The following is a 27,684-nucleotide window of genomic DNA, read 5'->3' as shown; positions in this document are numbered from 1 at the left end:
GTCCCACTCTCTTCCTTCTTGGTTTGGTGCCTGGGCTTGGAGACCACGAGAAAAACCCCCTCCATCCTCCTGCAACCACTGCCTAGCACAAACCTCCCTCTTATTTCCGAAAGCAGATGAGATGCCCTCATAGCAGAGAGCATCCCTTGTGATTCAAACTCAACCCCGACAGATAACAAGCAACACTTGTGTCCTCCCGCGAGCTATTTAACAGCCTCTGTCTGTGTGCCTGTGCCCAGGCAGCAGTCTGAGTGCAGCTGCCTGCACAATAAAACACGTTGACGTCAAGACCACGCCACTCTCCTGCAGATCCCGTTCTTGGTGGCCTTAATGCGGAGCTGGATGCATTCCTGAAGACGGCTCCCCCTCTGTGCACACTCTGTAGGAAGCTCCTGATGCCATTTGCTGCGTTGTGCCAGTGCCGATCTGTGGGCAAGTGTGTGCCCTTCTCGCAGTGGCTGCCCCAGTCACCAAACACGGGCAACTGAGGGGCCAAACTCTGGGGATAAGCTGGTTGGGAACGCACCTTCCATTGAACATCCATCCCTTCCCACGCCGGCCCTTGCCAGCATAGACATTTCCTTTATTCATTTAATAACTCCCTGTTTCTTGACTATGTTGTTCACTTTCTTAATTTCCGGCTTTCCCTGGGAACGCAGAGGGACTAAAAACCATCTCTAAATAATAAAACCAACCAGTCCTGAGAGTTTAAGAGTCTGCAGGCAACTCAGAGGCAAATCTGAAGGGCCCAGAATAACCCCAGGTTGGTGCAATTCACTTGACTTCCTGCTTGCATCAAGGTTGAGTTTGGCTCCGAAATAGCTCTGAGGTGTAAAATCGTCCCTGCCTGCTCCTGGCCTGATCCATCCGCCCCGTCCCGTCTCTGAAGGCATGCGGGGCGTGCGAGGGACCCCTCGCCGCACCGCGGTGCCACAGCCGGGGTGCGTGAGGCCAGAGCATGTGCCGCCCGGCGTGGTGCGAAGGAGGGAGCCTGCAGGGCTCTCCCGTGCTTCGGTGCCAGTGCGGGGCTGTTTCCCAAGCTCAGCTGCACCCCGAGCAGCACCCACGTCCGAGGGTTTCTGCCCACACCCTTTGCGGGGGGGGGAGTGGGTTGCACAAACAGTGATGGAGGAGGAGGCTGCTCTGGGAACCCAGCCTCCAGGCTAGGTCCTTGCCTTATCTCCCCAGCACAGCCCTGCCAAGACTGGGAAACTGGGATGGGAACTGGGGGATAGAGTCATCCCACCTGTAGCGTGCCTCTCCCTGTGGAACCTGTGGGACTATTTCCCAAACAGCAGAGTTTCCCAAATCCATTTTTCATGTCCTGTAATCTCAGCGCAGACAGTGAGCGGAGCACAGCAGCCCTCTTCATGCTCTGGCATGGCGGAGGTGATGACGATGAGCTCCAGTTTGTCCGGGGATGCTCTTATTGCGATGTTACTCCTGCAAGTAAACAGAATATTAGCAGAAACTTTGCAAATTAGGGACAAGTGCAGCTCTGACTGAGCAGTGGCATGATAAAAAAAACCCTGATATGAAAAAACCTGTTCACAGAAATTCTCCAGACAAGACAAATAGGTGGAGGGGCAGGATTTTGAAGCCTGGGAGCAGGAAGTTTTGCAGCATTGGAGCTGGGGGTAGCGAGGTGCGTAAACCCAGGCCAGAGACTGGAAAGACCTCGGAGCTCACCCGTCAATGCCCACGCTGCACAGAAATGTCATGAGCTGTCTGAGACCTGATGCAGTTGAAGCATAATCCAGGCAGCAGGAATATGGTGCAGGGACAGGGCATGGTCTTGGTGATATCCCAAAGGAGAAGCTGGGTATTGTTTCAACCGCGTATTTTTGAGATATAAAGCAAAGAGCAGTGGCATTTGAGAATTGTACGCACAGATTTCGTGTCTGTTTGCTTGCATGTGTGGTAAGTCCTTCTGGACTGAAGTGTCCGCCGCAGCTCTTGGGGGGATGAGGGGCGTTTCGTGGGGTTCCCTGGAGGTGCCCAGCCCAGCAGACGCAGCATTACTTAACCCTAACATCAGGGGTGCATCTTGGGGCCTGAGGCACCTGAAGTCCATTTCCCAGCTGTGTCGCCTGCCTTTTGTAAGCTCTTTGGGAGAGGTTTTCTCTGTGGTCTCTCTGGGTGTTGGCTCCTTTACAGGAGATCCAAAATCCGGCAGTAGCGCAAAGCAGTAATAGCCGTGATGCTGTTTCCTGGCACTGTTATTGCTTGGTCCAGCTGAGCTGGGAGACATTGCGGAGTTGGTAAAAACAGTAACTACCCACCCCCCTCCTTCTTTTTTTAACCAAATATTGCAAACAGCCTGGGGGGTGCTGGGGCAGCTTGGGGGTGATAAGTCCTCGTGCGGGCTGAGGTGGGGGCAGCGCCCGCCTGGCCAAAGGCAGCCCCGTCTCCCCAAATCCCACCCCAGGTACATCCCCGCTGCCTCTCTCTTCTCCCTCGGGCTGTATCCGGACCCATTCCCACCCTGTGTTTCCAAGGCACTGAGCGCAATGGAAATGATGCTGCGTGTATTTGCCGGGAGAAGCCGGTCCGAAGGGCACTGGCTCTCCCCAGGGTGATGGTGGATAAATACTTTCCCTGCTCTACGGCTCAGCTTCCCTATCGGGAGGGTGGAACAGCGATCTGCCAAGTGCCTCCAGATCTGCTTTGAGATAGGACCTGGGTGGTGTTATATGGTTACGCTGACATAAAGATGTCAGTATCCACAGCTAGTTACTGCAGGGCAAAGCTAATTACTGCAGAGCAGAGAGAACAAGCCATCCTGGGCTGGGGAGCCCCTGGCCTGGGATAATGAACGCCGTATTCACAGAGTCCGACGGAGCTGGCCTGCCACCTGGGTGTTTCAAACCAGGTACAGACTGTCACGAGGGACAGGACACAACAGCTACGTTCTGGGGAAAGTGATTGGATTTTCTTTTTCAGTCACTGACTGGCTGATAAAATATTAAGGCACAAAGCACACGGCTTGCAAGGCCCTTGCTGTGCAGAAAGCTCAAGGGGGACAGGCTGACATCCCCGCCGCACTGTTAAGAGAATCACCAATGAAGGAGAAACATCACAAATGTGAGAGAATCGTGACTTTATCCTGCGCTGGGGAAACAGTGTGCGTAAACTGGAGTGCCAGCCCCACGCCTCTCCCTCTGCTTGGGTGCTAATCCTGCACGCTCTCGGAAAACCGGCGCTCAGGTCAGGCAAACCCAGGCGCATCTCTTTCTGGAAGCGCCTCCTTCTCCCTGCTGCCTTTTGGACCCCCCAGACAACAACTGCTTTCAGGCACTTCTGCTGAGTGCCTGGAGGGAGGCTGGTGGCATCCAAACCCTGCAGGCGCCTCTGTCTTGTCCAAAAATACGGAAAGCTGCCGGGCCATCACGCGTCCCACGGGCAAGCGCTGCAGAGCCCAGGCCCCAGCACCGGCTTTGCCCCAGACCGGGGCCACTTTGCACGGCTGCAGCTCGGCGACCCCAGCCTGCCCGGGGCTCTCCCTCTGCAAAGGTGTTTGCTGCTGCCCCCACGTCCCCCCCGGCGGCTCCCCAGGTCCCTCCAGGCCGGGGCCGGGCTCCAGCCCCCCTGGGGCCACCCGGGGCCCTGCCGGCTGCCCGGGGCCCTGCCCGGGGCCCTGCCCGCTGCCCGGGGCCCTGCCCGCCTGGGGCCCTGCCCGGGGCCCTGCCCAGGGCCCTGCCCGCTGCCCGGGGCCTTGCCCGCTGCCCGGGGCCCTGCCCGGCCCTGCCTGGGACCCTGCCCGGGGCCCTGCCCGCTGCCCGGGGCTCTGCCCTGCCCGGGGCCCTGCCCTGCCCGGCCCTGCCCGCTGCCCGGGGCTCTGCCCTGCCCGGGGCCCTGCCCTGCCCTCTGCCCGGGGCCCTGCCCTCTGCCCGGGGCCCTGCCCTGCCCTCTGCCCGGGGCCCTGCCCGCTGCCCGGGGTCCTGCCCTGCCCGCTGCCCGGGGCCCTGCCCGCTGCCCGGGGCCCTGCCCGGGGCCGTGCCCGGGGCGCTGCCCGGCCCAGCCCGGGGCCCTGCCCTGCCCTGCCCTGCCCTCTGCCCGGGGCCCTGCCCGGCCCTGCCCGCGCTGCCGGGGCGATGCTGCCCCCTGCCGGCCCCGGTGCGCTCTGCAGCGGCGCGCGCCGCGGGGCCCGGGCGGCGGCGGGAGGGGGAGCCCCCGGGGCGCGGCGCATCGGGCCCGGCGAGGTTTGCATCCCCGGCTGCCGCCAGCGACGCGAGCGAACGTGCAAAAGTCGAGGGAATTGACTGGTGAGAGCTCGCCCGGAGCCCTGCGCCCAGCGCTGGGGCCCTCAGCACAGGACATGGAGCTGCTGGAGCGGGGCCGGAGGAGGCCACAGAAATGCCCCGAGGGCCGGAGCCCCTCTGCTGCGGGGCCAGGCTGGGGGGCTGGGGGTGCTCAGCCTGGAGAGGAGGGGGCTGCGGGGAGGCCTGAGTGCGGCCTGGCAGCGCTGAGAGGGGCTGCAGGAAGGGGGGGGGGCAAGCTTTTAGCAAGGCCTGTTGGGACAGGGCACGGAGTAATGGCTTTAAACTAAAGAAGAATAGATTTAGACTGGATATCAGGAAGAAATGTTTTACAGTGAGGGTGGTGAGGCACTGGAAGGGGTTGCCCAGAGAGGCGGTGGAGGCCCCATCCCTGGGAACATCCCAGGCCAGGCTGGACGGGGCTCTGAGCACCCTGGGCTGGTTAAAGCTGTCCCTGGCACTGCAGGGGCTGGGCTGGGTGGGCTCTGAAGGGCCCTGCCCACCCAAAGCATTCCATGATTCTATGAATTTCTTCTAAAGGCTACCGAGGACTATGTTAACCCTATTTACCTCCTCCTTGGGGGGTTTGTTGGGGAGTGCGTGGGCAGTGGTTTTTTGGTCTCCCACTCGATGCCGTATTGGCTGGTAAATCTTCAGTGAAGTTGCCTGATCACATCTTCCAGCTACCGGAGATCACCGGATATCCCCAAACCGCCCCGAAGGTCTCTGGAACAAGTCACCTTGGTGGAACAGCTCAGCCATGCAGGGACCAGCTCTTGCTGAGGACTTGTGGAGCTCCCAGCTCCCGCAGGAGAAGATATTGCAGATGATTTGGTGTACCCATGGCTCTCATAGAATCATGGAATGCTTTGGGTGGGAAGGGACCTTTAGAGCCCACCCAGCCCAACCCTCTGCAGTGAGCAGGGACAGCTTTAAACCAGAGCAGGGTGCTCAGAGCCCCGTCCAACCTGGCCTGGGATGTTTCCAGGGTTGGGGCCTCCACTGCCTCTCCGGGCAACCTGTTCCAGTGCTTCACCACCCTCAGTGTAAAAAAATTCTTCCTTATATCCAGTCCAAATCTCCCCTTCTTTAGTTTAAAACCATTACTCCTTGTCCTGTCCCAAGTCCTCTCCTGGGGCTGGATCCCGGTATGTGGCAGCAGGACCAGCTGCTGGGGATCTACAGCCGCCAGGAGGTCTGGGGGAGCCTTGTCCCTGTTTTGGGGACAGGGAAGTGCGGCGTGGTGAGAAGACCCTTGCGGTGAGAAGGCCCTTGCGTTGCAGATGGCAGTAATGGCCCGTTTATACAGGATTCACTCTCAGGAGGCCCTGGGCTAGGCATGAAGTAGTTAAAGCAGTGCAAAAGACAAGCAGATAATATTGTGTTGTATAACAGGCAGAGCATACGTTATTCCGAGCATCTGTGCTCCAGCTTGCCTGAAAAGCTCCAGACCTGAATTTCAACCCATGTCAGCATTTACGGTCCAGCCTTCCAGTTGCTGTCACTCGCACAGTAAATTACCAGCTTCACGTTAATCTGCCCAAACATAGAAAATCTAGATCAGTTTAAATGCATCTACCAGACATCAAATACCAGACGCAGCTTTAAAATCAATTCGGTTAAATCAGAGCAGGGTTTTGTGTTTTAAGACAAACATAAAGCCCAGCTCCCGAGGGAGTGCAGCCCACGGGAGGGGAGATAAAGCCACCCTGGGACGGGCGGGGAGGGGGGAGCATTGTTTTATACAAAGAACAGGAAACGAGCCTCAAAGAGTACATGAAAGAGACCTTAAAACAAATGCAGATCAGCACGGGGGGACCTCCCGGCCCATCTCCCAGCTGCTCTGCCCAGGGGCAGCCTGCAGAATCTGGGGCTGCAGCCAGCGGCGGGGCGGGGGGGCTCGGAGCGGGGGGATCCGGGGACTCCTCGGGTGCTGGGAGCTGCTCTTCCCCCCCGGGTAGGTCCCCGTGAAGCCAAAAAAGGCCACAGGAGCCTGGGTTCACCCTGCAAAGGAGGGACCCGGTTACGGCTGGACTTGGTGATCTTACAGTTGGACTCGATGATCTGAAAGGTCTTTTCCACCTGAAACGATTCTATGATTCTATGACCCGCTTGCTGCTTCACCCGTGGGGATGTTCAATGATCTGAAAGGTCTTTTCCACCTGAAACGATCTGCCCGACTTGCCGCTTCCCCCGTGGGGATGTGACGAGCGGGGACAGAGGATGCTGTGGGCCTTGCAGCCCGGCCCGTGCCAGCCGCGGGTGCTCTCCCTGCTCCGTCTGTGCCCCACCACACGTCCCGTCCTCCACAGCGTCTGCCCACCTCCCCGCAGCCTCAGCGCCGGGCGTTTCGGGGGGAGCTCCACGGACACGCCGAGGAGAGGGGGGACGGGTGCTGTGCCCCCACGGGCTGCTCGCCCCACGGCAGAGCACCGGGAACTCTCTGGCATGCAGCTGGGCTGGAGAAACCGAGCCGCGGTCAGCGCGGGAGATCACAGAGATGCAAAAAATGCACCAATGCTAAAGGCAGCTTTTCTTCATGGATATGTCCCTTACCTGCTCTTAAAAAAAAAAACCTGGGTTTGGCCCCTTCGGAGCTTAGACCGCTCTGCTGAATGTCGCCATTTCATTTTGCTACTCCTAATAAAATAAGGTTCATGTTAGAGCCAACTGGCAAAAATTAACTGCAATGTACCAGAAAGCCATTTCCTCCCATACAAGGCAAGCGGGTGGCCCGCTGCCAAAGGGGACAATGAGGGACTCTGAGGCTGGTCCTGTGAGCCCTCGTGTTCCTGTTTACTTGGAGGCTTGGTCGTTGATCAGAGAGATTTCTCTGGATATTTTTTAAGATAATTTTTAATGAAGTCATGGCCAGCAGTGCCCGCATCCTGCAGCAATCTTCCTCCTGCGCGGGGTCCCGGGGAACGGTGGCACCGTGGGGTGGTGGGGGACATTTCCGGGCCCCGTGCGGCGAGCCCCACCGGCTCCATTGCACCTTTTCAGCACAGCTGGGCCCGACAGCCCCGCCTGGGCCAGGTGCTCCCACAGCCATGAACTTCATGGGCCGCAGCCGCCCCACTGACCCTCGCCTCGCCCGTCCCGCCATGCCAGCATTCCCAGCTCGCTGCGTTTGCACCCGGAGCACGGCCCCGGCCCGCGGGCCTCTGCGGGCTGCCGTCAGATGAGAGAGGGGAAAAACATGATTGTAACCCTCAGTGACAAGGGAGTTCCCGCCATTATCTCGTCCTTCCTTTAGCAGAAAGCCCGACCAACGCCCCGGCTTTATCAGCCTCCCCGGATGCGGCACCGCTGGCAGGCGTAGCCTCAGCAGCGGCCGAAAGAGGAGGCCTGGCATGGGGGTGGGAATGTAGTGCCTGGGGACGGGAATGTTGTGCCTGGGGACGGGAATGTAGTGCCTGGGGACGGGAATGTTGAGCCTGGGGACGGGAGCGTGGTGCTGGGGATGGGAATGTGGTGCTGGGGATGGGAACATGGTGCTGGGAATGGGAATGTGGTGCTGGGTGTGGGAACGTGGTGCTGGGGTTGGGAACGTGGTGCTGGGGATGGGAATGTGGTGCTGGGGATGGGAACATGGTGCTGGGGATGGGAATGTGGTGCTGGGGATGGGAATGTGGTGCTGGGTGTGGGAATGTGGTGCTGGGGTTGGGAACGTGGTGCTGGGGATGGGAATGTGGTGCTGGGGTTGGGAATGCGGTTCTTGGGGATGGGAATGTGGTGCCTAGGGACGGGAATGCAGTGGCTGAGGACAGGAAGATGGCGCTGGAGACAGGCAGATGGTGCCTGGGGGAAGGGAACGTGGCGCTGGGGATGGGAACATGATGCCTGGGTTTGGGAATGTGGTGCCTGGGGATGGGAACGCGGGGGCTGAGGACAGGAACATGGCGCTGGGGAGGGGAACATGGCGCTGGGGACAGGAACATGGCGCTGGGGAAGGGCACATGGTGCTGGGGACAGGAACATGGCGCTGGGGACAGAAACATGGCGCTGGGGACGGGGACATGGCGCTGGGGAAGGGCACATGGTGCTGGGGACAGGAACATGGCGCTGGGGACGGGGACATGGCGCTGGGGACGGGGACATGGCGCTGGGGAAGGGCACATGGTGCTGGGGACAGGAACATGGCGCTGGGGACAGGAACATGGCGCTGGGGAGGGGGACATGGCGCTGGGGAAGGGCACATGGCGCTGGGGACAGGAACATGGCGCTGGGGAGGGGGACATGGCGCTGGGGAAGGGCACATGGCGCTGGGGACAGGAACATGGCGCTGGGGAGGGGAACATGGCGCTGGGGAAGGGCACATGGCGCTGGGGACGGGGACATGGCGCTGGGGAAGGGAACATGGCGCTGGGGACGGGCACATGGCGCTGGGGACAGGAACATGGCGCTGGGGACGGGCACATGGCGCTGGGGACAGGAACATGGCTCTGGGGACGGGCACACGGTGCCTGGGTTTGGGAATGCGGTGCCTGGGGACGGGGACGCGGTTCCTGGGGACGGGAACATGGCGCCGAGGGCCGGGACGGCGGCGCCGGGGCCGGGGGCTGCCGCGGCGGGGCGGGGCCGGCAGGGGGCGCTGCCGTGCGGGGAAGTGGCGGGGCGGGGGGGGCGCGGCGCGGCGCTGCGCGCGGCCGGCAGGGGGCGCGGCGCGCGCCGCCTTTGTTGCCGTTGGCGCCTTCCTCTGCCGGGGCGGCGGCGGCGGCGCGCGCGGGCTCGGGCGGGAGGCGGCGGGCGCGGGGCGGGGCGGCGCGAGCGGCGCGGCGCGGGGAGCTCGGGGCGGCGCGGGGAGCTCGGGGCGGCTCGGGGCGGCGGGAGGATGGAGATGAAGAAGCGGCTGACGCTGGAGCTGCGCAACAAGAAGCCGGGCGAGGTAACTGCGGCCTGGAGGCGCGGGGACCGGGCGGGCACGTGCGGCGGCGGCTGCGGTGCCGGGCGGGGGAGTGGGGGGGGGGGGGGCGGCCCGCGGGGGTCCCGCACGGCGGGGGGGGGCGGTGAGGGGGTGGCGGGCGGGGGCGCGGAGCGCGGCGGCGGGGAGACACCTCCCCCCCCCCCCCCCCGGCATGGCGGCGCGCACGTGCGCGGCGGGGCCCGGCCCGGGGCGGCGGCGGCCGGTACCGACCCGACCCGGCCCGACCCGGCCCGCCCGGCAGCGGGGGGCGGCGGGCGGCGGGGGGGCGGCCGGGCCGGGCCGGGCCGGGCCGCGCTGGCTCCCGCCGCGCCGGGGCCGCCGAGCAAGGCCGGTGCGGCCCCGCGCAGCCATGGCGGCTCGGCCATGTTAGCGGCCGCCCGGGCCTGCCCCGGCCCGTCCCGCCGGGCCCCGGGCTCCCCGCGGGGCGCGCTGGGGCCGGGGGCGACGGGGCGGGCTCGGGGCTCCCGCCAGCCCCGGGGGGCTCCGGGGGCCGCGCTGTCAGAGCCGGGCGGCAGCGGGAGGCCCGGCGGGCGGCGGTGCGAGGCCCGAGCGGGGCCTCCCGCCTGCCCCGGAGGCCCGGGGGGGAGCCGGGTGCCGGGGCGGGGGCACGAACAGCGGGGCTGCGCTCCCCCCTCGCCGGGGGAGGGGGCTGAGCTGGCGGCCCTCGGCCTCGCCCCCCGGGCCCCGCCGCCGCCGCCTCGCCCCCGCTTGCCGCCTCCCGGCGAGGGCGTCCCGGGCAGCGGGGCCGGCCGCTCCCCTCCGCCGGCAGCCGGGGCCCCGCACCCCCTGCGAGCGTTTCGCTGCGGGCCCGTGCCCCCGGAGCCGGCTGGGTTTCGGCACGGCGGCCGCCCCTTACCGAGGCCGGCCCGGGGGCCCCGCTCGCCGCCCTTGCAGCGAGAGAGCTGGCGGCTGTCACTTGGCTTGGCGACAGGTCGCCGTGTCGCGGCAGCGCGCGGCCCTGGGCAGCTGAAAGTCGAGCGTGAGGGAAACGGGTTGTGAGCGGAGCTTTTGGTGGAGATTAAAGATGCTTTGTGGATGGCAAAGGGGTTTGCAGGGCGAGGATGGTGACGGTTCGAGCGCTACGAGGGTCCCTCCGAGGCCGCAAGCTGCGGCTCTCCTCTAGTTTGACGCCAGGAATTTGAGCGACGCACGCTGCAAGGCGAGCAGGGTCGGAGCGTGCGTGCCCCAGGACCGGAGCCGGTGCGAGCCGGTGCTGCTGCTGCAAGAAGCCATCCGGCTGCTTCGTCCTGCTGCAGCGCTTGCTCTGCAATCCCGGGCAGGGGGTCCGGTCCGGGTTAAAGCCAGTCTCGGCCCGGTTAGTTCATAACCTGATAACGTTCAGGTTCGCCTCTGTGCCCGCACCGACAAAACGACAGCGGCGGAGGGCTGGCTTTGGCCACCTTTACACCTACCGTGGTGACACAGTTCAGTTGGAGGCTTTTCTGGGGTGTTGGGAGCAAAACGAGCTCAGCTACAAAACTCCTGGCTGAGCCTGGTTGCTGCTCGACTCAGATGCCGCTTCTGGAGTTTTTAAGCGTTAAGTTGTTTGGAGCATGTGCTGCAAAGATGGCACGGCAGCCCTGAAACTCTGCTGCCAGTAAGGCAAAGCAATTTTAAAATGATTCCCTAATAGTTGGCTGATCTGAGCAGGAGAGGTAAAATGGGAGCGCTGCGAAGGAGGAATTTGGAGAGCATCACGAGCCTTCTGGCCAAGGCTGATTTTTGCATCTTGCTGTGAAGAATGTGTGGGGTAAAAACAAGTTTTGGAAGTGGGCTGTGAGAGCTGGGGCTTGAGCACTCACCTGCGCTTTGGGGGGAGAGGGGGTGCCAGGTACGTTTACCCTCCAGGTGTTTGGTGGGGAGCAGTTCTGTGCTGGTGCTTCGTGGTCCTGAGGCCATAGGGGGGTGATTTTTATGCTGAATTACCCGGTAGCGATGGCTTCTGTGTGTGAAGTCTGTGCTGGGCAGAATATTAGATGCCATCGGTGGTCCTGCGCTACGAGCCTGAGGTAGAGCTCATCTGCTTAGAGAGCTGTGTCACCTCTGTGTGGAGGCTGTCACGGGGAAACGAGTCTGCCGGCAGGTTTTCCAGCACCCCGGGTGGCATGGGGGAGAAGGTTGAAGGGGACAAAACCAGATGACCTTGTTTGGTCTCTTGTTAGTGAAGCCTGAAGCATGACTGAAAGCTTTTTGATGCCTTGTGCATGACGCTTCTTGATGCAATCTCATGGTTCGACCCCTTAATGCTCCTTAGTGGAGAAGGTGGACCTTGGTTGGAGCTGCAGGGTGTGGGGTGGTGCAGCGGTCGCGTGTTGCATGGCTCGTGCTTAGAGGGTGAAGTCCTAACCGCCGTGAGGGATTCTCACCATGTGCCCTTGCAGAAGTTATTTAGCTTTCAGATGTTGTGTGTCCCTTAATGTGAGTAAGGAGGACCTTCAGACGCACCTGCTGCTTTGAAGCGTCCGTCACTCTGCCTGATGTCAGCTTGACGGAGTCGAGGTGAGACGTAGCCGGGTGTGATGACAGCTGCTGGGTGTCTTTGTTGGCAGGTGAAGGAGCTGGTTCTTGATAACTGCCGTTCGGACGATGGGAAGATCGTTGGTCTCTCTTCAGATTTCGAGAACCTGGAGTTCCTCAGCATGATCAACATCAACTTGCTGTCCGTCTCCAATCTCCCCAAACTCAACAAACTCCGGAAGGTGAGTCAGACCTGTGGTCCCAGCTCCAGCAGGCCTTGCTCTGAGACTTCTGCTGCCCTGTCCCTGGTCACAGTTGTTTTTCCTGCATTTGCCAGAAAAAGGCCATTTGATTTTGCTTTACCCTCTGCAGCCCACAACCTGAGCAAGTGAGAGAGGTGGTTTTTTAGTTGGCAACAAAATGCTCTTGAGCTTGTTACATGTCTAGTGTCCTTTCTCTCTTGCTTTTGCTGTTGTGCTACTGTCAGAGGCTTCAGTAACATCATAAATATTTTGCTGTTTAGAACATGCAGTTACAGCTAAGAGGACATGTACCCCTGTGTCCTGCGGTACGGAAGGGGCTGGGAGTGCTGTGTTACTGCGGGAAAGGGCTTTCAAGTGAAAACTTGAACTGCTTCTCTGCAGCGTGGTCTGACGAACAGGGTCTGGAATTTGGGTGCCCGTTGTAGTCCAGTTCTCAGGGCAAATTTATTTCATGTTGCAAGCCGAGATGCTTTGTGACCATGTGATACTCCCTTCTGGCAGCTGGAGCTGAGTGATAACAGGATTTCTGGTGGCCTTGAAGTTCTAGCAGAGAGAACTCCTAACCTGACACACTTGAATCTAAGCGGCAACAAGATCAAAGACATCAATACTCTGGAGCCCTTGGTGAGTGGAAGGCTGTGCTGGAGTCTAAGGGATGACGTTGTTTCCTTTGGGGAGCGTGTCTGTGTGGCAGAAGTCCAACGTCTTGGTAACTGTTCCAACAGCACTTCGTGGTTCTGATGGGAACAGATGAGTGGGTCCAATTTGAGGCTGGGCTAATAGTTAATGGCTCTTCTGTCTGGAAAACCAGCAGCCAGTTGCTAAAAGAAGCATGAAATTGGGCTGGATGAGTAAAACTGTGGATGCAGTGCTCAGTGTCCATCTGAGAAAGGACCGTTAATGGGTCGGATGCAGTTTGAGGTAGGTGGCACCTGGGGTGTCATGGAGATGAGTTGCTTGGACACCAGCGAGGGTGTCCATCGCATCAGTCCGAAGGCGCTGTTGTGCTGGGCTGGGACCCTCTCGCCCTGGGTGCTGTCACAGCATGCATTGCAGGGGGTTCCTCTTGCATCTGAACTGCCCCACAGAAGGCTCTTGCCTTGTGATCCTGACTCCGTAGCTGAAAGGTGTGAGTGGGGGCATTTGCCTCGTTAGCTTTTGCCTTTGCTCCCTCCGTCCCCTCCAGAAAGGGCTTGAAACTGGTTTACTCCTCCTTCGCTTGACCTGGCGCACGGTGCGATGGCCTGACTGGGAGAGCTGCTGTGGCTGTGCTGAAAGGCACACGGGGTGCAGTCTGCAGGCACTGTGCTTTGATCTCCCTGTGTTGTGCTCTCGGGTATTTTGCCCGATGTTTTGGGCAGGATGAGTCCAGCTCGGTGATTCCTCCTCCTTCGGGAGCTGGGCTTTCTGTGCTTGTTGCCCACCCCGTTCAGAAGGGAGTGAGGCAAATGGTTTCACAGGGAGCTGGCTCCAAGGAAGGGAACCAGGACAGAGGAGCTGAAAAGAAATCTTTGCCTACAGTTAGAAAGAGCAATAACTTCTTTCCATCTGAGGAGCATGTGGTGCAAATAATGCATGCAAAGACACTTCTGTACTAGATCTGGGTAGCAAACCAGCTGTCCTCTGATGGCTGCCTGATCTTCAAACAGTGTGAACTTGTAAATAATCTAACAAATTGATCTTTGCAGAAAAAGTTGCCAAACCTGCATAGTCTGGACCTCTTCAACTGTGAGGTGACAATGCTCATCAACTACCGGGAGAGCGTGTTCAAGCTTCTGCCCCAGCTCACCTACCTAGACGGATTTGATGCTGATGACCAGGAAGCCCCTGACTCAGACCCTGAAGCAGATGGGGATGGACTGGAAGACGAGTATGAGAATGGAGAAGGTGAGGATTTTCTCCTCCTGGTTTTCTTGCTAGGGACCAACCCCTTTTCCCTTTCTGCGTGGTCGTGTTGCTGAATAAATGGTGATTATAACTTGCCGCTAAAGCAAGGGCTGTCTGGGTAACCAGGCTGCGTAAGAAATGAGAGTTGCTGCAGGCCGACGGGGCTTGTTGCTGGCGCTCCTTGTGCACGCTTGCTCTGGGCGATTACCTGCCCACTGCTCACACAGCACTGGGGTTGGAGGTGCGAGCGTATTGTCTGGGAGTAGCGAGTACTTGAGAACCGTGACGCTCACCTTCCTCTCCGTTTGGTAGAAGGTGAGGAAGAGGATGACGATGAAGATGAAGATGATTTGGATGAAGAAGTCATTGATGATGAAGAAGATGAAGACGATGATCTGGAAGGTGAAGAGGAGGAGGACGGAGTAGATGATGAGGTGAGGTTTTCTGTCACCGGTATAGAGCTGCAGCACCACGTTGCCGTGTTGGGTAGCGCGTTTGTCCCTCAGTCGGGTGACCCATCTGACCAGCTGTCACAGGGGCCTCCGTGGGCAGATCTGAGGAGTGCCGCCGTGTGCTCCAGCTTTTCCCGTGCACCTTTTGACTCGTGGTCCACAGAGTTTGCCAGTTTAGACTTGTTTGTTGCTCGGCCTGGCACTTCCCGTGATAAAGCCCTACAGCCCCCTCCGTAGGGATGTAAGAAGCTGTTCAGGAACCGACAGGTCCTCCCTGCTCGTACCTGCCACCCTGAGGCTAGAGTGGGGTGGGAGCAGAGGTGAAGGAGGATGTTGCTGTGGGATTACACCTTGCTCATGGGATTGTGGTTCTTGCAACAAAGCGTCTTGTTTTGACTCCAGGAGGAAGATGAGGAGGAAGATGGAGAGGATGATGAAGAAGATGAAGCTGATGATGGTGAGTTGAATCCTAACAAACTAAGTGCTTGCAAAGCTGCCTCCACAGTCTCGCACATTTGCTGTTTTTGTAGAGCTTCCCAAGCTTCAGTGCAGCCTGTTGTTGCCTGCAGCTTTTTCCTGGTAGAAGGCGCAGCGTTTCTGCTTGCGGGCACCGCTGAAGCTGTTGCTTATGCCTGAGCTGACTATTGAATAGTGGTTATAACCAAAGGGTCACACAGTGGTGATGGGGAAACAGGTTTCAGTACCTCCTAGTACCAGCCACACTGGGTAAGTCTGCCAAATATTAGAGAGGCAAGTTGCCTAGAAAGCCAGTTCTAAGTAGCTTGAACTGATAGTCCGTGCAGGAGCTGGGCTTCTGTCACGGCAGCTTGTGTTAGCAGTGTGCGTGAGGAAGTGCTCTGGGAGACGCGTTCCTCTCTCGGCTGTAGAGAGGAGGGGAGACCTGAGCTGCTTGACTTGAGTCCAGGCTCCTCTGGTTATAACGAACTATAAACACCTGAATGAACGTTGACAGGATACAGTGGCTGGTGGGACTATGAGCTTAGTCAGAAGCAACTGAATTCTGCAGATGCTACATTTTTGGGGGGTGCTCAACAAAAAAAGCCCATTTTCAAGTGGCTGTTGAAACGTGGGATGCTTGGAGGGCGTAGAAAATAGTTAATGTCTCGTGCTAGCCCAGGCTTTTCTGAGTGCCATGAGAAACTGGGCAGGGTGGATCTCCGCTCTGTAATGGTGCCAGTCTAGTCTGTGCTTGTTCACCGCAAGCTGTGGCTGACGTGGCTTGAAGCCACAGTTCAAACACTGTTCCGCAAGACTGAACAGAGCTTCATGCTTCGCCTCTTTTTGCAGACCTTCCGCGAGGGGAAAAGAGAAAACGAAATCTAGAGGATGAAGGAGAGGAAGATCCAGAAGACGAAGAGGACGATGAGGATGACTGATCCAAGCGAGCCAATCAGTTTTACAGACTATGACTGTGCTTGTCTTAACCTCCCTGTTGTGTCTATGTGAGACTGTAAATCCCTGTCTCCCACTCCTCCCCCCTTTGTATGGCTGCAGCATCCACAATATATTTTTTTAAGATGTAGAATACTGTAGGCATTCAGGGGAATCTTCCATACAAGGCTCACTTTCTCACAAGTATCTCATGACCAAAGGCTTTCTCCGTTCTGTGGTTTGTGCAGCAGTTTGCAAAAAAAAAAAGCAAAAAAAAAAAAAAAAGCAAAAAAAAAAAAAAGAAAAAAATTTCCTCCTAGGGTATCTTTCGTGTCTGAAATCAGCCTTGCCACACTGGACCCAGAGCTCCAGCTCGCCACCCTGCCTGACAACAAAGAAGGCGTTTGCTATCCGCGTGCCCCCAGACCAGCTTTCTGAAGACGCTTGAGCCATCTTGAGCAGTGGGTGCAAATCTGGTTCATCTAAATGGACTCAAAGCGAACGAGGTCTCTCTGATCAGAAATAATGGTGATGTGATCTCTGGAGATGCTTGAAGATCCTTTAGTGCTGGGGATGCGGGGTGCCTGGGGTCTCGGGGAGGGGGGGTTGGCTGCTTGCAAGACCTGGTACCTCTGACGACGCACCTTGCAGTAGCCCTGCACTTGCTTTCCTATTTTTTTTTTTATAAACTGGAACATTTTTCCTGGTGGCCACCTAATAACTTGCACTTGGATGTCCAAGTAAGTCCGATTTTTTGCGGCTGTGAGCGTCTTCGCTGTGATGAGGCTTCTCATCACCCCGTAGCAGCCTCTGCCTTTAGGAAGAGATAGGAAATAGCAGGTTAAGGGATACTGCACTTCTGTCAAACTCCATTTCGCACTGTACAGAACACGTTCAACCAGTATCACTGTGATGCACCTAACTCGGCGTTCCCAGGGAGACCGTGTTAGCCTATATATTCTCAGGGTCCTTCTGCTAGCCAGTACCAGCTCTGGACAGTTGCCTCCGCGCTAGCCTGGTGTACGCGTCCTCCTCCTCTTTCCTTTTCAGCGTGAAGCGCAGCGCATTGATCAGAAATCCAGCGCTCTCCCACTCGTGTTCGTGCTCCGTGGGAGCGCAGATGGTGCCGCAGAGCACGTGGCCCCCCGCCCTGCGGCGGCTGGAAGGAGGAAGGGGGGAATTCAGCCAGGCGTAGCTCTCCGCCGGAGTGTTTCTGACCCCTCGCCCGCCCTTCCTCTGCCTGGAGGTGTTGAGCCGGCACATCCGTTAGCTTCTGGGGAGAACTGACCCCGTGGCATCCGAGGGATGGTAACTGCTCAGTGCTGGGTGCCGGAGAGCCGTGCTGGGGCGGGAGTAACTGCTGTTCCTCCTGCTGTCGAGGCTCTCGGTGGGTGCGGACGCACTGGCACTTTGTGGCGTTCCCGGTGGTTGCTCTGGGCAATCTGTCGGCACCCGGCGCTCGGAGGTGAGACTCGCAGCGGTTCCTTCAGAGGAGTGGTGTGTGTTGCAGCACATCCGAGTTTCTGTTGCTTTGTTCTGTTCTTGCTGTTGTTTCTTGCATTGTACAGTAGCTGTAACCATTCGGAGAAGAACTAGTCCTGTAAAATGCAAACTGAGTAACTTATAAATGTTAAAGGAATTTTTAAAAGAAATTTCAGAGCAGCAGTTACTTCTAATTTTTCCCTGCATTTTTAGCAGATTGTATGGATTTTTTATTAGCCTAGTAACTGTCAGGTTTTGATTGGTCAGACTAGTCCCAGAAATAAGGATCTCCAGCCCTTTTGTATCTTTTGTTACAAAATTTGGATAAAACTTTTAATAAAGACTTCAGTTTTTAAAAATCCATTGCAATGAACGTTGTCTTCGCTGCATCTGCTCTAGGAACATCTGAGCTGCAGCCAGCCTGCAGGAACGTTGGTGGAAGTTTTTGGGGCGGTTTTTCTTGCATCTCTTCTGGGAGCCGTGGCTGTCCTGTGCCCCCAGCACGGCCTGGTTTTGCCCCGAGCCCCAGCTGGGTGCATGCTCGGTAAGTGCAGCTCGGCTGCTGGGGCTGATTTGGGAATGCCGGGGCTGCCTTGGGATGGGGAGCGGGGGCTCTGGTGCGGGGTGCAGCGGCGCGGACCATCGTGCAGAGGAGCCCCGGCACGAATGCGCCTGCAGGACCTGCACAGGAGGGCGCAGCCGCTGCTGTGCCGCTCGCTCTGCCTTTGGAGGTGGCCGCAGCCGGGCTCACAGGGTCAGGGAAATGTTGGGAAAGGGTCCCGCTGCTGAGTTTTAGGGCAGGTGCCTGCGTTCTGCCCTGGAGGGAGGAAACTGTTGGGGTCTGAACGCAAGGCAGGGAGGAGGAACCCCGCTGCAGGCTGGGCTGGGGGCTCAGGGCAGCTGCCTGTGCCTGCTGCGGCTGGAGGGGTCCAAGCTGCGTCTGATGCCGCGGTGCTCCCCCCTCGCTGGGGCTGCAGGGGTCTGAGCTGTGCCTGATGCTGCAGTGCCTCCCCTCTTGCTGGGGCTGGAGGGGTCCGAGCTGTACCCAATGCCGCGGTGCTCCCCCCTCGCTGGGGCTGCAGGGGTCTGAGCTGTGCCTGATGCTGCAGTGCCTCCCCTCTTGCTGGGGCTGGAGGGGTCCGAGCTGTACCCAATGCCGCGGTGCTCCCCCCTCGCTGGGGCTGCAGGGGTCTGAGCTGTGCCTGATGCTGCGGTGCTCCCCCCTCGCTGGGGCTGGAGGGGTCTGAGCTGTACCCAATGCCATGGTGCTCCCCCCTCGCTGGGGCTGGAGGGGTCTGAGCTGTGCCCGATGCCGCGGTGCTCCCCCCTCACTGGGGCTGGAGGGGTCTGAGCTGTGCCCGATGCCGCGGTGCTCCCCCCTCGCTGGGGCTGCAGGGGTCTAAGCTGTGCCCAATGCCATGGTGCTCCCCCCTCGCTGGGGCTGGAGGGGTCTGAGCTGTGCCCGATGCCGCGGTGCTCCCCCCTCGCTGGGGCTGCAGGGGTCTAAGCTGTGCCCGATGCCATGGTGCTCCCCCCTCGCTGGGGCTGGAGGGGTCTGAGCTGTGCCCGATGCCGCGGTGCTCCCCCCTCGCTGGGGCTGGAGGGGTCTGAGCTGTGCCCGATGCCGCGGTGCTCCCCCCTCGCTGGGGCTGGAGGGGTCTGAGCTGTGCCCGATGCCGCGGTGCTCCCCCCTCGCTGGGGCTGGAGGGGTCTGAGCTGTGCCCGATGCCGCGGTGCTCCCCCCTCGCTGGGGCTGGAGGGGTCTGAGCTGTGCCCAATGCCGCGGTGCTCCCCCCTCGCTGGGGCTGGAGGGGCTGGAGGGGTCTGAGCTGTGCCCGATGCCGCGGTGCTCCCCCCTCGCTGGGGCTGGAGGGGTCTAAGCTGTGCCCAATGCCATGGTGCTCCCCCCTCGCTGGGGCTGGAGGGGTCTGAGCTGTGCCCGATGCCGCGGTGCTCCCCCCTCGCTGGGGCTGGAGGGGTCTGAGCTGTGCCCGATGCCGCGGTGCTCCCCCCTCGCTGGGGCTGGAGGGGTCTGAGCTGTGCCCAATGCCATGGTGCTCCCCCCTCGCTGGGGCTGGAGGGGTCTGAGCTGTGCCCGATGCCGCGGTGCTCCCCCCTCGCTGGGGCTGGAGGGGTCTGAGCTGTGCCCGATGCCGCGGTGCTCCCCCCTCGCTGGGGCTGGAGGGGTCTGAGCTGTGCCCGATGCCGCGGTGCTCCCCCCTCGCTGGGGCTGGAGGGGTCTGAGCTGTGCCCGATGCCGCGGTGCTCCCCCCTCGCTGGGGCTGGAGGGGTCTGAGCTGTGCCCAATGCCGCGGTGCTCCCCCCTCGCTGGGGCTGGAGGGGCTGGAGGGGTCTGAGCTGTGCCCGATGCCGCGGTGCTCCCCCCTCGCTGGGGCTGGAGGGGTCTAAGCTGTGCCCAATGCCATGGTGCTCCCCCCTCGCTGGGGCTGGAGGGGTCTGAGCTGTGCCCGATGCCGCGGTGCTCCCCCCTCGCTGGGGCTGGAGGGGTCTGAGCTGTGCCCGATGCCGCGGTGCTCCCCCCTCGCTGGGGCTGGAGGGGTCTGAGCTGTGCCCGATGCTGCGGTGCTCCCCCCTCGCTGGGGCTGGAGGGGTCTGAGCTGTGCCCGATGCCGCGGTGCTCCCCCCTCGCTGGGGCTGGAGGGGTCTGAGCTGTGCCCAATGCCATGGTGCTCCCCCCTCGCTGGGGCTGGAGGGGTCTGAGCTGTGCCCAATGCCATGGTGCTCCCCCCTCGCTGGGGCTGGAGGGGTCTGAGCTGTGCCCAATGCCATGGTGCTCCCCCCTCGCTGGGGCTGGAGGGGTCTGAGCTGTGCCCAATGCCATGGTGCTCCCCCCTCGCTGGGGCTGGAGGGGTCTGAGCTGTGCCCGATGCTGCGGTGCTCCCCCCTCGCTGGGGCTGCGGGGGTCCAAGCTGTGCCTGATGCTGCAGTGCTCCCCCCTCGCTGGGGCTGCAGGGGTCCCCTGCCTTGCTGGGCTGCCTGGTCCTGCTCTGGCTCCGTAACGAGCTGTTGCTCCATCAGGTCTCAGCAGCCAGGGGCTTCGGCTCAGGCTTCTCATGTCAGCAGGCCTGGCCTCCTGCCTGGGGTGCGGGCGGTGGGGGGCAGCCCCAGGCCCTGCGGGGACCCGGGCCGGGAGGCAGAGCAGCGCTGCGGGGGTCCCAGCTCTGCTCCCTGCCGCCGGCTCGGGGGGGGGGCTGCTGCACCCCGGTGCTGCCCACGCAGCCGCTGCTGCCCGCCCGGCCCTCCCGCCTCGGGTGAAGGCCCCCCCTGTACAAATACGGCCTCGCCGCCCCCTCCCCGCCCGGACATGTGGCTGCCGGGCCACCTCGCTCCCGTGCATGGAGGCAGCGGCGCTGGGGCTGCAACTCGCTCTGTCCGGCCCAGTCTGTCCATCCAGCTGGCCCTGCTTCCCCCGCTTCCTCTCCATCCTCGTCCGGGGCCAGTGCCGCCCTGGCCGGTGACCCCCCAGGCCCCGGCGGGCTGGGGAGGGCAGCAGGGAGCGGCTGCCCAAGCCAGGGCTGCAGGCAGGACTGAACCGTGGCGCGTCCCTGCATGTGGGCAGGGGCTGCAGCGGGAGGAAGGCACGTGTCCCCCGGCCAGGCTGCCGTCGGCCCCTCCTGAGCCTCCATCGTGGGGCTGAGCTGCGGACGCTGGGGCTCTGCTCTGTCCCCCCCCCCCCTTGGTGAACGCACGGGGGCTGCGTGATTGCTGCCGGCAACAGGGAGGTGGGAGGGTGAAGCCCCCCGCTGCCCTGGGACCTGTGTTCTGGGGTGAATGTGTCTGGGGAAGGGGCAGCTCCACAGGTGAGAGCCAGGGTGAAAAAAAATTCCCCTGGGGTTTGTGTCCCCTCCTGGGGCTGGCAGCAGCACCCACCCCGGGGTGCAGAGCAGCAGGGTGCTGGTGCTCCCAGCCCTCGCTCCGGCAGAGGCAGCACGGGCACCGGCACGCAGCAGCACGTCCCCGCTCAAACCACTTCGGAGCAAACTCTTCACTCTGCTGGGATGCGGCCGGCACTCGCACAGGCAAAGCGGGACCCGGGGAGCCCCGGGGTGAGCACACGTGGCTGCTCAGCTCCCACGGGGGCGCAGGGGGGTGTGCAGCCCCTGGGCTGTGGCCCAGGGCACGGAAGAGACGTTGGGATGGAGCAGGGGCCCTGTTCTGCGCTGGGTGCCCTGCTGGCACCTCTGCCTGTGGTGGGGTGCGGATGGGCACCGAGGCCGGCCAGCTGCTGGAGAAGGGGGCTGAGGCCCTCCCTGGTTTGGGTGCCAAATCTGGGAGCTGGCAGAGGCTCCAACTCCGTTTCCCAGGCGCCCTTCATGGTTTGGGATGTGTTGACACCCACCCTGCATCTCCTCAGCTGCCCCTCCTTTGGGTGGGGGGCACCCTTAGGGGCAGACTCTCCCCCATCGCCCCCAGCTGCCGTGGGGACCGACAGAGGCTCTCCCGGCCACCGCTCCTGTACAATTCCCATTTATTATTTCAAGACCTCAATCCAGAGAAGTCCGCTAACTCCTGAGCAACCTACTGGGCCCCCCCCCAGAGACCCTGGAGCTGAAGCAACAAAACCTTTAGGGGAGGGAGACGCGGGGTTCCGGGGGCTTAGAGTTTCCGAAAATAAAAGGGAGAGTAGAAAGTCAAGAGGGAAAAAGCCCCACCCCTCACTCTGCCACCCTGTGCTGGGGGATGCTCCCGGTACCCAGGGAGGGGGCCCCGTCGCAGCGCGGTGGCACGGGGCTGTGCGGTGCCCCCCGGCCGGGCGGGGGGGAGGATGGGGAGGCGCAGGAGCGGTCCCGTGGGAGCCAGGGGCATCAGAGCTGGGAGTACAGGGAGTTCTCCATCTCCGGCGTCAGCTTGGCGTGGAAGGAGGTGATGCCCACCCCGAAATCTGGAGGGAGAGGGAAGAGAGTTGTCAGCTCTGTGGCCGAGCCCCTCGCACCCCGGATCCCACACTCCCGTGGGAGGCTGCTTGGGGGCTGGCGCCCGGCGGGGGTGGATGGGGACGGCAAAGGGACACCCCCCCCAACGGGGGGCATGGCTGCAGGCTGGGGACCCAGGAGCTGGCGCCCACCCCAATGGCCGGTCACCCTGCTGTGGGACAGAGGGAGCGGGGTACGCGTTGCCATGCGGGGCAGGGCAGGCTCGCTCCCCACGAGTATCCCGGCAGTCGGGGTCCCCCCCACTGCCCCCTCCCCAGCCATACCCATCTCTGCGTCCAGGCGCCCGGGCGGCGGGGGGTTCTTGCGGTGGTCCTCGATGTGCAGGGTCATCTCCTCCCGCGAGGCGGTGGAGTAGGGGCACTGCATGCAGGTGTAGCGGCCCCGCGTGTGCTCCCACACGATGCGGCTGTTGGTGGAGTGCCCTGCAAGGACGGGCGAGGAGGGAAGCACAGTGCTCGCCCGCCGGCCCCCCGCCACGGCCGGGGGACGGGGGCTGTGCCTGGGAGCCCCCCCCGCCAGCGGGAGCCATGCGAAGCGGCAGCGTAGGGTGCAGGGCAGGTGGCCCCGGGCGCTGGCTGCATCGTGCTGGGTGCCATGGGGCTCAGATCGGCAGGTGCTGTGGGGGGCAGGAGCCCCCCTGCTCCAAGCCCCACATGCACAGGGGGAACCCCAAATGTGGGAGCAGGGAGCAAGGCTGCGCTCCCTGGCCCCGACCTCTCTTTGCCCGTCGGCTCTCTGCACCCCATGGAGCAAAGGGCAGCGGCTTCCAGCCCGGCCTCGGGGTCGGGGCAATCGGGGGGCTGGAGCCCAACTGCTGCTGCTGCAGCTCCTTCTCCTGCTGCTTCTGCCCGTGGGCGCTGGAGGAACCAGGCTGGTGGTTCCCCGGGGTGGGGGGGTGCAGCTGGTGACCCCCCCCCCTCCACACCTCCGAGCCTACCTGGGCAGCATCCCCTCTCCGCGCAGCTCCTGCAAACGAGGGAGCCCGCCCTCCCCCTCTGCTCTCCGGGGAGCATCGCGGCACCCCGTGGGGCCTCTCCCATCCCCTGCGGCCCCCCCCGCCGCCCGCCGCCCCCCCAGTGACAGAAAGCAGCCCCCAACCAGTAGGTGCCAAACTAACCTGGAGTCACTCCTGAGCCAAAGCATGGGAGGAGTGGGCTGACACTCACACCTGCGGAGGGAATCGAGGGGCAAGACAAGCATTAGGTCTTCCCCTCCCTGGGGGGGGGGACGTGAGGGGGCAGGCCTGGCCCGGCCCCCCGCCTCGCACCCCCAGCACGCCGGGGAGCAGCAGGGCCGGGAGAATTTGGAGGCTTGTTGGTTTTTTTTGGTGGTTGCCGGTGCTTTCTCCAATCGAGCGTCCCTTGCGGGAGGGATGGAAGGGGTGGGGGCTGAGGTGGGATGGGGCTGGGGGGGGCCAGGGCAGCCCCGCGAGGGGCCGGGAGGAGGGGGATCCTCGGCTGGCCAACGGCGGGTCCTCCTCCGGGAGCTGCTGGCGAAGGCGGGAGCAGAAGAAGGTTTGCCCGAACGGCCCCGCGCGCTCACCTTGGCTTTTCTTCCAGACGGCGTTGGAGACGGGGGGGCCGTGGCCCGGCACGTAGGGCCGGAGGCGATGCTGCGCCGGGGGCTGGGGCAAGCTGTAGGGCGAAGGGTGCACGTAGGACAGGAACGGCCCCGGCACCGAGGAGGGGGGTGGCCCCGAGAACCGAGTCAAGGACGACGGCCCGAAAAGACTGGGCTCCAGCAGCGGGAAGGGGTGGGGGGCCGGCGAGACCAGCGGCAGCGCCTCCAGCGAGCCGGGCAGCTCAGGGAGGCTGGTGGGGAGCGCGGCGGGGGCCGCCGGGGCAATGTCCGTGCCGGGGAGGATGGCTTCTTTCTCCGGGGGCCGGATAACGCTTGGGAGCTTAGGCAGCCCCTCGGGTTGCTTGGCCGGGGGCTCCTTCTCCAGGGCAGAGGTAGCAGGCGGGACGGGCTTGTCGGTTTTGGGGGGCGGCGCGGGGCTGCTGGCGCTGTCAGAGCAGACGTGCAGGTGCTTGAAGAGGGAGCGGTGCGTCCGGAAGCGCAGCATGCAGTTCTCACACCTGCGGGGCCGGGGAGGCGGCGTCAGCGGCGGGGATCCCCTCTGCACCCCCCTGCCACTGCCCCCCCGGCCCCGGGGTCTGCCGCCGAGATGGGGGGGGGTCTGCAAAGATGGGAGCCCGCGTGCTTTGGGATGTTTGGGAGCTGCTGGGTGCCCCCGGATAGGACACGCCGTGGGAGCCCGCGTGCTTTGGGATGTTTGGGAGCTGCTGGGTGCCCCCGGATAGGACACGCCGTGGGAGCCCGCGTGCTTTGGGATGTTTGGGAGCTGCCGGGTGCCCCCGGATAGGACACGCTGTGGGAGGTGTCTGCAGGGAGATGGCAGGGTGGCACGGGATGGGGATGGGGACCTGCAGGACTCACTTGAAGTAGCGGTTTGGCTTGTAGTGCACCTTCATGTGGGCCATGAGGTCCTGCATGCTGGGGAAGGTCTCTGTGCAGCCCAGCGTCGGGCACTGGAAGGTTTTGCCTGAGCAAAGGAACAGGGCAGAGGTTCAGCCCCACCAGTGGGTCTCCAGCACCTCCCACGCTCTCCCCACGCCCGTCCGGTGCTGTGTAGCATCTCCCGGCGGCACAAGCACCGCCACCAGTGCTGCCTCAGCTTCAAGCCCTGCTATGCCACCTCCCAGCCGAAAAAGGGCACCGTGGAGCGACACAGGGCATCCCGGCCTTACCCTCGAGGGACTGCGTGGGTCTGTAGTGGACTTTCAGGTGGTCCATCAGCTCCTGCATGCTGGGGAAGGCCAGTTTGCAGCCGTAGCTTGAGCACTGGTAGTGTTTCCCTGGAAGGAGACAGATCCGTTGGCCTTGTCCCTGCCCTGGCCGTCGCCGTCACCTCCCCGGGGCAAGGCTGAGGCTCGGCTCACCTGGGACAGGTCTGCGCTTCAGCGGCCGCAGGTCCTGGGCTGGGGTCCCTCCGCTCCCCGCCACCGGCATCGGGCCGCCGGGCAGAGCTGCTTCGCTGCATCCTGCCGGGGAGAGGCCGTTAGGCAGCGGGCGCCGGCTGCCGCGGGCAGCCCCAAGCCTCAGCCCCTGCCTAAACCACGTCCCTCTTTGCCCTCCGTCCCACCCTTTGCAAACAGGGGTGCAGGCAGCTGGGGGGGGTCTGGCTTGCAAGGGGCCGGAGAGGCAGGAGCCCTCCGGGGTGGTTAGAGACGGGAGGGTCTGCGCTCTAGAAAAAGCGGCTGGTACGAAGGCAAAGCCTGCTGGCGTCGTGAACGCGCTGGGTGACGCCACGTGCGTGCCCATGCACAGCCATGTACAACCACGCGCACCCTCAGGGTGCTCCCAGCCACCCCTCTGGGGTGGGATTCGGCCAAAGGGACCTCACAGCAACAGGAGTGCAGGCTCCCCCCCCGTCCTGCCCCGACTCCTCTCGCCAACCCCGCCGTGGCGCGAGGGACTCACCTGCCCCCTCTCCGGCGTATTTACCCCCCAGCGAGAAGGTGGGCACCGCCTCATCCTTCTCCATCTTCATGACCTGGCCAGTGGTGGGCGTGGGGCGAGGCACGCGCCGCCGACAGTGTCTGCTCCCGTTGATGCTACACCGAGCACAAGGGCGAGAGGTTAAAGCCCAGCATGGAGCAATGTTGACTGCCTCCTCCTCCTCCTCCTCCTCCTCCTCGGTGCCCGTGGCTGTGGGACCGACCCTGCTGCCCGGGGACCTCCTGGGCCAGGCTGGCAGGAGGGCATGGCTTCACAGGGGCTTTGCAGCACCTCTGCAGAGGGGACGAGCTGCAAATGTAGCACTTCGCCCTGGGCTGCGCCTTGAAGCCACGGCCGTCGCCATCCCCTCCTGCTTCTCGCCATCCTGGACCAGGGGTGGTCCACAACCCCCCCCAAAAGACCCCCCCGCTGCCGTCCGGCATAGCCTGCCCCATGCATCGCCAGACTCCAGCCCACAGCATCTATAGTCAAAAATTCCCCCCAAACCACAGGACCCCTCTCCCCGCCAAGGTGCCGCAGCCCCGGCGCTGCCGAAGCAGGGATTGTAGGAGCTGCTCTGGCCTCTCTTGCTCCCAGCCAGGCCGGGGGGGTCTCGCTGGATGCTCCCCCCACCCGCAGTTTCGAAGGGTTTCCCAGCCAAGAGGAGCAGCAGGTCCCATCGCATGACCGGGAGCGTCGGCAGCAGGGCCTGATGCCCAGTGATGGGCGTGCGGGGACGGTTCCTTCACACAAGCTACATCAGACGGTCCCCAAAATTAAATCGGTTTGGCCTCATGGAGCCTCGGTGCGAGGCTTTGACAAGCAAAAGCCAAACGCGAACTCCCAGTAAAAAGCATCTGAAGAGTCCCTCACTTTGGGAGATTTCTCAAGAGTGTCTTAACATCAAAGTTGAAAAGAAAACATTATTATTATTATTATTATTATTATTATCAGCGCTGGGGCTGCAGAGTGGCTGCAACACGTACATCTGCAGTTGGTGAGAGGGTTAATCATAGAATCATAGAATCATTTAGTTGGAAAAGACCTTTAAGATCATCCAGTCCAGCCAGTAACCTACACTACCAAGTCCACACTAAACCAATCAAGGGTAGACCAGACTAAGCCATGTCCCCAAGTGCCACCTCTGCCCGTTTTTTGAACACTTCCAGGGATGGGGACTCCCCCACCTCTCTGGGCAGCCTGTTCCAATGCTTGACCACTCTTTCCGTGAAGAAATTTTTCCTAATATCCAACCTAAACCTCCCCTGGCGCAGCTTGAGCCCATTTCCTCTCGTCCTAATGTTTCCCCAAGAGCTCAGTGACTCCCAACCCAAATGTCCCTGGGGATCGGCCACATCCATCCCGCCTGGCCTCACCGGACCTGCCCGTTAGCATCTGCTCCAGAGGCATTTTCCCAGTTTTTCAGATCCAGCCCGGCTCCCGGCCGGCCGTGCACAGCAGGGCTTTAGCCGGGTGAAGGCGGGCTCAGCGGCTGTTACTGCAGCAATCGGTGGCGCTGGGATTGCAACCCAGTGGGCAATAAATCAGAGCTGGGGGGGGGGGAAATCCATGTGGGATTATTTCTCCGGCTGCCCCCAGGCTTGCGGCTTTGTTTGGAGGATGCATTGCTTTTTTTGTTGTTGTTTTCTCAGCTTGGCAGACTCTGCCGGCGCTGCGGGATGCAACCTGCACCGAGGCCAGGGCTGGCTGGAGGGGGTTTGACCCCAGAGCGGGGGGAGCGGGGGGGTTTTGGCAGTGCCAGGGGCTGATCGTGTCCCGGGAGGGGAAATTCAGCCCTGGCTGGAGGGGTTGGTTTGCTCGGTCTGCACAAAGCAGCATGGCTGGGGCAGGGTAAACACCGTGCAGAAAGTTCACGGCAGCTTTGATGGAGCTTTGTTTTATCAGGAGGGGGAAATGCAGTTTTGCTGGGAAAACCCAGTCAGGAATCTTCTCTTGAGGGAGAAAGCATTAAAAGGGTCGAGGCAGGGCTGCGTCCTCCTGCTCAGCCCCTTGTGCAGCGTCCGTGTGGCACCGCCACGTTTCGGTGCCCATCCCCGAAGCCGGGGAGCTTTGGTGCTGCCGGAGCATGTCCTGGTAGCGCGAGTCCTC

The 27,684-nt window shown here is 62.0% G+C and overlaps 2 protein-coding genes across 10 annotated transcripts; one reads left to right on the top strand and one right to left on the bottom strand.

Moving 5' to 3' along the window:
• The first annotated feature begins 9,081 nt into the window (after positions 1 to 9,081).
• LOC104026030 (acidic leucine-rich nuclear phosphoprotein 32 family member B) lies at positions 9,082 to 15,891 on the top strand. 9 transcript variants are annotated; one of them, XM_075723526.1, is made up of 8 exons: positions 9,084 to 9,147; positions 11,736 to 11,885; positions 12,408 to 12,530; positions 13,595 to 13,776; position 14,042; positions 14,120 to 14,227; positions 14,648 to 14,702; positions 15,554 to 15,891. In XM_075723526.1, exons 1-8 carry the CDS (start codon positions 9,094 to 9,096, stop codon positions 15,640 to 15,642), a joined length of 762 nt encoding a protein of 253 aa, XP_075579641.1. In that variant the 5' UTR covers positions 9,084 to 9,093; the 3' UTR covers positions 15,643 to 15,891. The 9 variants fall into 9 exon arrangements, with proteins under 9 accessions (XP_075579643.1, XP_075579641.1, XP_075579636.1 ...); XM_075723528.1 differs by lacking the exon at position 14,042 and having other exon boundaries at positions 9,082 to 9,147; positions 13,595 to 13,793; positions 14,106 to 14,227; XM_075723521.1 differs by lacking the exon at position 14,042 and having other exon boundaries at positions 13,595 to 13,793; positions 14,109 to 14,227.
• Positions 15,892 to 21,945: 6,054 nt separating this feature from the next.
• ZNF414 (zinc finger protein 414) lies at positions 21,946 to 25,642 on the bottom strand. The gene is made up of 8 exons (XM_075723820.1): positions 25,558 to 25,642; positions 25,017 to 25,118; positions 24,825 to 24,932; positions 24,514 to 24,619; positions 23,617 to 24,152; positions 23,192 to 23,242; positions 22,338 to 22,496; positions 21,946 to 22,022 (listed from the first exon to the last, which is right to left on the bottom strand). Exons 1-8 carry the CDS (start codon positions 25,625 to 25,627, stop codon positions 21,946 to 21,948), a joined length of 1,209 nt encoding a protein of 402 aa, XP_075579935.1. The 5' UTR covers positions 25,628 to 25,642.
• Positions 25,643 to 27,684: the final 2,042 nt, after the last annotated feature.

The sequence above is a fragment of the Pelecanus crispus genome, chromosome 20 (assembly GCF_030463565.1).
Source record: "Pelecanus crispus isolate bPelCri1 chromosome 20, bPelCri1.pri, whole genome shotgun sequence".
Classification (NCBI taxonomy): Eukaryota; Metazoa; Chordata; class Aves; order Pelecaniformes; family Pelecanidae; genus Pelecanus; species Pelecanus crispus.
The sequence above is the reverse complement of the archived record's forward strand: the minus strand, read 5'-3'. Positions and strand labels throughout refer to the sequence as shown.